At 59.0% G+C, this 8,772-nt stretch overlaps 1 protein-coding gene across 2 annotated transcripts; it reads left to right on the top strand.

The window, feature by feature from the left end:
* Nucleotides 1-828: 828 nt before the first annotated feature.
* On the top strand, nt 829-3,418 carry NKX3-2 (NK3 homeobox 2). 2 transcript variants are annotated; one of them, XM_062636385.1, is made up of 3 exons: nt 829-1,342; nt 1,753-1,973; nt 2,624-3,418. In XM_062636385.1, the coding sequence occupies exons 1-3, from the start codon at nt 943-945 to the stop codon at nt 2,774-2,776; spliced, it is 774 nt and encodes a 257-aa protein (XP_062492369.1). In that variant the 5' UTR covers nt 829-942; the 3' UTR covers nt 2,777-3,418. The 2 variants fall into 2 exon arrangements, with proteins under 2 accessions (XP_062492369.1, XP_062492368.1); XM_062636384.1 differs by having other exon boundaries at nt 836-1,342; nt 1,753-2,765.
* Nucleotides 3,419-8,772: the final 5,354 nt, after the last annotated feature.

The following is an 8,772-nucleotide window of genomic DNA, read 5'->3' as shown; positions in this document are numbered from 1 at the left end:
TGGATACCCTTTCCGGGATTTTCCTATTAGCTCCGAGGATGCAGATAGTGTCTGAAACAAGGGGAGCCGAGGTGCTTGGGGAACCCGGCGGTTTGGTAACGGGCCGCGTCGATACCGTTCACACGTGTGTGACGGTTTCCAAAAGCGTACTGTTTAGGGCCGTTCTCTTTCAGGGGAAGCACAACTTCTCGCAAATTAAAGTCTGCTTTCCTTGAACCTGCCATAAATTGTCCTCTTAAAAAGGTTTTTAAGAGACTCAGGGACCCAAGACCGTCCCTGACAAAAGACCGAACCCATTTTTAAATCAGCGAGGTGCGGAAAAGCCCGTTTTCGAAAACCAGTCGAGGCCCCTGCGCGCTGACACCCGCAGGGCGAGCGGCCGGAGGTTTGGGCGCCTTCCTCGACGCGCACACTGCGCCGGTCCCGGGAAAGACGCGCTCCCACCGCGGGGCGATGCGGGCCCGGATGGGGCGCAAGGAGGAGTCCCGCGGGCCTCAAGGGGTTAAAGCTCGGCGCGCCCCGCCGCGAGCCCCGCGGAGCCGCATCTCCCCGCTGCGGGGAGCCAATCGCCGTGCGGGCCGCTCGGAGGCTGCCCAATGGGAAGGCGCGGGGCCGGCGCTGTCAGCGCGGTGAGCGATGACAGCGCCGCCGGCAGAAAAAGGAGAGGGCGGGCGCGGGGCGGGACAGAGCGGGGCGGAGGCAGCCCCGCGCCTGCAGGGACCGGCGGCGGCGCCCGGCGGAGCGGCGGCCCCGGCGGCCCCGGCCCTATGGGCGGGCGGGCCGGCAGCGGCTCATACAGGCTGCCCCCGCTGGCGCCCGCCCTCCCGGCGGCAGAGAAGGGCCCGGCACCGTCGCGGCCGCTGCCGGCGATGCGGTCGCCCAGCTGAAGGCGCGGCGCGGTCCGCTGCAAGCCCGCGGGGGCCGCCCGCCAGCCGCCGGGCCATGGCCGTCCGCGGCGGCAACGCCCTGACGCCTTTCTCCATCCAGGCCATCCTCAACAAGAAGGAGGAGCGCGCCCGCCACGCCGCGGGGCGGCCGCCGCCACCCGGGCCGGCCGGTGGCTGGAGGCTGTGCGGAGCCGCCGAGGGCCCGCCTCTCCCATCGCCCGCACCCCGCGTCCCGGCACCGCGGACGCCAGCGGGCTGGGACTCGGACTCTGCGCTTAGCGAGGACCCTGAGGGCGAGCGGCGCTCAGAGGAGGAGAGCGCCGGTGCCAGCACCCGCCCCGCCGAAGTCACAGGCAGCGGGCGGCCAGCGGTGGCAGAGGAGGCGCAACCCCCAGAGGCGGCGGAGCGGGACGCCGCCGGCCTCAGTGACAGTGAGATGTCGGCCGCCGTCTCGGGTAGGGGCAGTCCCGGCAGCGCACTCGCGCGAGGGGAGCGGGAGGGTCCGAGAAGGGTATGAGGGGGATTTGAGAACGGGAGATGATCGGCAGTTTCCACCGGCCCCGCGGGTTTGTGCGGCGAGCTGCGCCGGGGGAAAGAGCACCCGAAACGCGTCCCGCGGGGAGAGGGAGGGAGGATCGGGGAGAGCCCTTTGCTAGGCCTAGCCCCCAGCCAGAGAGGGCGCCCGGCGCTTAACGAAGAGCGAGAAACCCCCACTGCCCTGGCCCGGCACGCGGTGGGCAACTCCCCGCCCGTCCCGTCGCCTCAGGCTACCCGGCTGCGCGGGTGCAATCCCGCCGAGGAGTGGGGATGCGGGTGTCCCAAGTGCCCGCCTGCCCTGACCGCCGTGCTCTCGTCCTGCCTGCAGATCGCAGCCCCCCGGAGGAGGAGGACGGAGCGGGCAAGTGCGGGAATCTGTTGCCAGGAGAGGAGGAGGCAGCTGCGCCGAAGCCGCGGAAGAAGCGCTCCCGCGCAGCCTTTTCCCACGCGCAGGTCTTCGAGCTGGAGCGGCGTTTCAACCACCAGCGGTACCTGTCGGGGCCCGAGCGGGCCGACCTGGCCGCCTCGCTGAAGCTCACCGAGACACAGGTGAAGATCTGGTTCCAGAACCGGCGGTACAAGACCAAGCGACGGCAGATGGCCGCCGACCTCCTGGCCGCTGCCCCCGCCGCCAAGAAGGTGGCCGTCAAGGTGCTTGTGCGCGACGACCAGAGACAGTACCACCCCGGCGAGGTGCTGCGGCCGCCCTCGCTGCTCTCGTTCCAGCCCTCCTACTACTATCCTTACTACTGCCTGCCGGGGTGGGCTCTGTCCACCTGCGCCGCAGCCGCCGGCACCCAGTGAGGGGCAAGCAAACATAACCCACAGCACCCCCACCACACACACTGGCAGCCAGGAAACCCATCTCCCCTTCTGCCACCTCCCATCCCTCCATCCGCCTGTTCATCCAGCCAGCCAGCCAGCTTCTCAAATCCAGAGCCCCAGCTGCAGCTCTCGGTGCCTCGGACAGTATTTATTATTATTTTATTGTTATTTTTATTATTAATATTATTTGGATGGTTCCTCACTCTCTCCTCTTCCAACGTAGGACTCGCGGGCCACCCCGCCCCGATCCTCACCCCGTCCCCACCCTGCCAGCTGAGGACTTGCGCGATTCGGCACGACTAATTCATGGTATCCATGTTGTCAGTGTATTTGGTGTAAACTTTTTGTTTGTTTATTTCACTTCGGATTGGTAGAGACTCGATCTTGTGTGGGACAAAGAGAGAGGAGGAAAAAAAGTAGAGGAGAAAAAAACCTCAAACAAAAGCAACCAACCCGCAAAACCAAACGCAGCTCAAAAGAGGAGATCAAGGACTCCCTCGGTGGATTGTAAGGAAGATTATTTTTGACGTCTGTTTGAGTCCTTAGTCTTCCAACTTGTTGCAAACTGATTGTGCCTTGTATGGTGCTGAATGTAAGGAAGCCTCTTTCAGATCCCCCCTGCTCTTGTTGCCCATGTTATTCCTGTACTCCGTGAGCCTTGGCAAAGGAAAAATATGTCACCAAAGGGTGAGACTTACATTGAAACGCCAGATTTCTTTTCTTTTTTTTTTTTTCCTGAGATCTTTCCGTGTTCGGGGAGGGAGGAGTTATGGATTTTTCGCACTTTCCAGTTGTATTAAAATTGTTATTATTATTTTTATATTCAATGTGAATATTTCTAGTCAGGCTTTTTAAGAAATCGATGTAATGGGAAATCCTAATACCATCAGTGCCTTTTAGAGTTCTTCTGCAGCCCTCTCCTTCAGGGGTGGGGATTTCAGATCTGCTCAGCAATGTAATTACACTCACTTTCTTTCAAGGTAACTCATTGTTTTCTACTTTTTTCCCTTCTTTTTTTTTTTTACCCCCTCCCTTTCTCTTTCAATGGCACTGTGCACTCAACTAGATTATTTACTTCGAATGAATTGTGAATGTTTGTAAGCTACCCGCTGTACTTTTGGGGTGGTATTTTTTTTTCCTTTTTAATTTATAAACTTTAGTTTAACACTTGGCTCTGCCGCTTGTGTCGTTTCTGAGAGTGGGCACGGATTTCCCCAGCGACCTTTTCCCCGCAGCTGACTTCAGGCTGTAGCACAGACCACATCCCGGCTTTCCCACTCGTCCGCAGGCTGGCAGCGGCTCCCCAGGGCCGCCTTGCCGTGCTCACGGGCAGCGCCGGAGCCGGCTCCCAGGTCGGTCCGGGCGCCTGGGGGAGTTACTTAACGCGTGTCCTGGATGGAGCCGCGGAGCTGCTGGTATAGTTTGCGGCTGCGCGGGTTACAGTGAGCCGTAGGGACATGGGATCGGTTTTCCCGGCGAGGGCGGCCTCGCTATGCAGGACGGGCAGTGCCTGCTGCCACAGCCCGTGTCTGTTTAAATACCCTGGCGGCTCTGGTAAAGGTGTGCGGATCGGAGAGCGGTTCTCTCGTTGCCGGAGCCCGGGGGGTCGGGCTGGGTCTGAAGGATGGAGCTGCGCGCTCTTCGGAGAAAACGGCCGAGGCCGTTTGTATCCCGACAAAACAGCGCTAGCCGCTGGGGCAGCCTCCCCCTTGGACCGAGCCCCCGCGGCGACACCGGGCCCTCGGCGCGGTACTGGCAGTGCACCCTGCCGCAGTCCGCTGTCCTCCGGCAGTCCCCGCCGGGGCCAGCGCGGCCATACGAAGCGGGCAGTCTGTGCTGTGGGCAACGGCGCTCGGAGGGACGGGACCCGGTGGTAGCTGTGGTACTTTCTCCAAGACGACGGAGTCCTTTCACAGGCGGCAGCGCTTCCCGGCGGCCCCGATCCTCCATCGCTGCCGGCTTCTCTTCCTCCGCAGGTGAAACGTCCCCAGGGTAGGGCTGCCTCTGCTCAGGGGTTGAGATGACTCCGGCTGCTCTCGGCGGTGGGGAGACGGGTGACGGCGACTCTAGCCCTCGGGGTTGGAGTGGCTCGGGGCGAGCACTCAGCTCCTAAAGCCATCAGCCGTCTTGGCACCCCGGGAACCCTTCGGATTTGGTTTTGTTCCGCCGGCGGGTAGGCGAGAGGAGCACTCCGGGCGTAGAGGTCCTGTGTGCTAGAGCCAAGACCTTGGCGGATGCGCAGAACTGACCCTTTTCCTTTTTTTTTCTTTTCCCTTCCTTTAACTATTTAATATCATCATTCCCCACCTCTTTCTCTCCTGGAAAAATTAAATGTTTGGATGTCAGGAGCACTTGGGAGGATGAAAAGGAGTCTCTGCTGCCGCACAGACAGCTCAGTTTGCTCCTTTTTTTTTTGTCCTTGGGGAAATCTCTCTGCCCGCAGCCCCGTGCTCCCTGGTAAGGTTTGCATCCCCACAGCAGACACCGGCCGCCGACTCCCACCCCAGCTTCAACGGGACAACTCATGCCAGGGGAGGTGTAGCCCCCGGTGGGGATGGGGAGGCAAAGCGGTGGGGTGGCTTTCGGCGAAGCTGATTATGCTTCCTATCGGGCTCCTCCTTCGAGAGAGAGGATTGTTTCGAAGCCTTCTATTCCCTGTATGTCGCCGTGTTTTGTTATTTTGCTTCGTGCTCGCTGTCGGATGCAGTGCTGGAGGGAACCGCCTGATATGAAAAGAAAGCGTCTGTCATGAGAACTTCCCGGGGGGGGGGGGGTGTGTAACACAGGAGAACAGGCTCAGAATAAAGCCTCGGACTATTTTCCCTTGAACCCGGTAAAACCATGATGCGTTTTACTCAAGATAGAAATTGCTGGAAAAGTCGATCTGAGTGAAGTTACTTGGAATTTTAGGATTGTGTTTAATATCAAATGTTTAAGCATCGAGGGTGTCTTCGTTTGCCGTTGGTGAAATCCAATACTTGAGAAACGGCAGTATTTTAGATAGGAAAAAATTAATCGATAATTTAATGTGATCCTATTGGAATTTGGAGGCGTTTCTATTCCTGTTTTTACTGATACTTTTCCGATTTCAAATATAAAGCAAATGTTCTGAGGCTTTTTGTCTTTTCTCAGTGACGAAATCCCTCGCAACCCGAGGGGAACTGTACCAAGGCCAAAGGAATTAATCTGGATTTTCGAAGTTTAAATCAGCAGCAAAACCTGGGCTCTAAAATCCCTTCTCCACCCATGCTCACTCAACCCCCTCCCCGAACACGCATTCAGCTCATCGGCACATACGGATGCAACATGAAAATAATGCCCCTAACGATATGTTCCGATTTCAGGCTCTCTCCCAAGCCCCAAATCCATACAAAAGCCGTAGGAATAATTTTCCATCCGGACATGGACAAACTCAAATCTTAAAAAAGGAAAAACGGTCGCAATAGAAAGAGAGAGAGAAACTGCCGCAGCTATGAGCAATTCGGTTGTTGAAATGTAATGTAAATTGTGTATATCTTTGCATATGTCTCCATAGGCGCTTGTATTTGTCTATTAAACACTAGCACAGGCGCGGAGACGAACTCTGCAACAGGGAAGCTGCCTGTATTTAGATACCTCCCGCTCCCTCGCAGGGCAATAAAACAGGAAACCACCAGAGATGTGTGTGCGTCCCTACACACTTGTCAGGTAGAATCAGCAGCGGGAAGAACGGGAGGAGAAGCGGTAGAGGATGCCGGAGCGCAGGCAGCCCCCCCGCACACAGCACCTGCCCGGCCTCCCAGGGGCTCCGGAGAGCAGGGGGCAAAGGTGGCCCGGAGGTTAAGGGCCTCTCCACGGCAGGCCTGGGGCTTTGGCAGCCAATTTTCCGCTTCTCTTCTCCTGTCACTGGGGGGGGGGCGACGCGCCCTGAGGGTGGCTCCCGGGCCGGGTCAGGGAGAGCCCGGCTGCTCCCCTGGGTCTGCAGCACCCAACCGGAGAGGGGACGTCCCGCGGCTGGGATGGTCCTCCCCGCGCATAGGGGAACACTGGGAATCTGGCGGAGCTGGGCAGCCCCAGAGCTGGGGCCTGAAGGGAAGCCTGAAGGTGGTGCAGTGGTGGCCCCAGCGAGCAGCCCGGGGCCATTCTTTTGCTGAGGTGATGGGGAAAATAAAGGGCAGGTCTTTCTTTCTGCCCCTGCCCCACCACCGGGGATGCCACCGCTGCCAGCCTGTCCGAAAGCCTCCCCAAAGCGGGCCCTTCTGCTCGGGGAATAACGTAATTTCCCTGGGGGAAAGGTAAACCAGGGAGCAAATGAAACATGTCCCAGCCAAGCCTCACACCATTAACGCGGGCACCCCGCACAGGGCTGAGACAGAGCCGAGCTCCCAACGCCAGAGGCGAGCGGGGGCGCCGGTGGGCGAAGAGGCTCATCCCAGAGACCCCCGGCCCGGCTCGTCCCTGTGCACCGCTCTGCGGTGTTCCCCCGCTTCGAGACCGCTCCGGTGCCTGGCCGAAGGACCGGGGAGCGGGCGGACTCTCATCCACAGGTGGTACTTGTCGTTTTTGTAACTTATGGTTTGTATGTGTATTATTTCATTTCTTTCATTATTATTTTCTTTAAAGGAGGGAGAGAATACCGGCAATCCCTGCGCAAACCCCCTCTCCCTCCGGAGGGCGAGCTCACTCACGGAACCGCCAGAGAGCGGGATGCCGCAGTGCCCGGGGCAGGCCAGGGCCGAAGGATGCTGCCACAACCCCGGCAGCGAGGCCATCGGCCTTCCCGGAGCCCGACCGGCTCCAGTGGTCCCGAGGGGACAGCCCCGGGCGCGGGCTGAGGGTTTTGACTCGGGTGCCTCGGGGCGTCTGAAGAGCAATCCACACCTCTTTCCCCGGCTGTTTTCTCAGCTCTGTACCGGCTGGTCCCCAGTAGTGCTGGGGAGGACCGCAATCGCTGGGATGCTCCTTGGAAAGCTAACAGCGGGGAGCTGTGGCTGCAGAGCTTTCATGTGCGACAGGGGCTTTTCCCCTAAAATCTGACTCGGTAAAAAAGAGGCCGGCGCTCGGGCTCCCCAAAGACGCTGCTGACAGCCAGCACGGATCCTCCGCTGGGGCATAACTGCTGGTGAGCAGGGGAAGGCTTCTCCTTCCTCTCGGCTTGGGGAGCGCATGCGAGGGGCGGCCGCGGGGCTGCTGGACACGGTGGAAGACGACCTGCAGGGACTGCCTGCTGTCTGCAAAGGGGTGCCACCAGGGCTGGTGACTGATGTCCCTCCCACCAGAGTAGGGACACAGTTGTTAATAAAAATACATATCTAGGTAATAGTGCTCATAGGTATTTCAAGCTTGGTTTTTTTTTTTTTCCTTTCTTATAAAAAGAAAAAAAAAAAAAGAAGGCCTGGGAGCCAAAAAGGCCACACGCAGCCTTTTCATGCACGGCCGACTCACAACCAAAACAGTGCTTCCACATCGAGAGAGAATGGCCAGAAACCCATAAACCATGCGGAAAGGCACAGGAGGGGCTCATTTTCAGCCTCCCGGGGCTGAACGGCACTGGCGAGAGCCCCGGGGAGCCGGCGGCAGGGGCGGAGGGACCGGGGGGGGAGGCAGGACACGGGAACATTGCTCGGAGGTCGCTGGTTGCTGTTTTGTTTCCTAAATTGCTCTGTGGGGAAAGTAAGTCCTGCCGGCCGGAGGGGATGGCTCTGAAAGACGCTGCCTACCCTGCCCGGGGCTCCAGAGCCCGCCACAGCCTTTCGGCTCTGGCGGCTTGAGGACCCCGTTCGGCGCCGGTGACCGGGCTCGGCTCCCCATTAAAGCCACTCGAAGGCGAGACACCACCCCCTTCCCCCCCGGCTTTTCTCCCGGGAAAGGGTAAAGCACTTTTCTCGTGGATCTGCGCTGCGTTGCGCTTAAATCGGCCGGGGAAAGCCTTTGTGTCGCAAAGGACTCGAGTGATAATTAGGGATGAAATGCGCGTGGAGAGGACTAATATTATTTTTGGCTTGTGCGGGAATAATACAGATTTGCAAACCGTACGCATAAAGCAGGGCTGGCTGGGACGGGAGGGAGGCAGTTCTGCCGGCTGCCGGCAGCGCTCGGGCTTGTGCTGGCTCTTCTGCTCTGGATAGGGAAACGAGGGAAGGGTCGGGTCCGGGCTTTGCCTGTTTGGCACTGGGTGCCCTGGCAACGGGCGACGGGCTTGGGGCACAGCCGCAAATTCATCGCCGGGGACCCGCCTGGCCGTTTTCCCCCGTGGGGGTGTCGTGAGCGGATTTAGGGTGTCGTGAGCGGATTTACCGAGGTGGCTGAGTGGGCGCTGTATCCTGCACGGGGGACAGCACAGCAAAATGAACACAGCCAACAAGGGATTTTTATTTGGCTGATTAAAAAAAAAAATAAAACAAAACGATTCGCGGTTCCTTCATTCAGTTTAAAAAAAAATAATCGCAAACGGGAAATTTCTACGGACGTACAACTTCTTTCCAGAGAGCGCAACAAGAAAAGCACATCTGCACTCATTCGCTGGTTGCAAACACCGCTCTGC

The sequence above is a fragment of the Pezoporus occidentalis genome, unplaced genomic scaffold (genome assembly GCF_034315485.1).
Source record: "Pezoporus occidentalis ecotype Australia unplaced genomic scaffold, CSIRO_AGI_Poc_V1 ctg48, whole genome shotgun sequence".
In the NCBI taxonomy this organism is placed as follows: Eukaryota; Metazoa; Chordata; class Aves; order Psittaciformes; family Psittacidae; genus Pezoporus; species Pezoporus occidentalis.
This window is presented reverse-complemented; position numbering and strand designations above follow the sequence as displayed.

What these genes read in the sequence shown, in the direction of transcription:
- NKX3-2 (XM_062636384.1), top strand. Translation starts at nt 943, where the DNA reads ATGGCCGTCCGCGGCGGCAACGCCCTGACGCCTTTCTCCATCCAGGCC. An exon ending in GATGTCGGCCGCCGTCTCGG is followed by an intron (nt 1,343 to 1,752) that starts GTAGGGGCAGTC and finishes TCCTGCCTGCAG; the next exon opens with ATCGCAGCCCCCCGGAGGAG.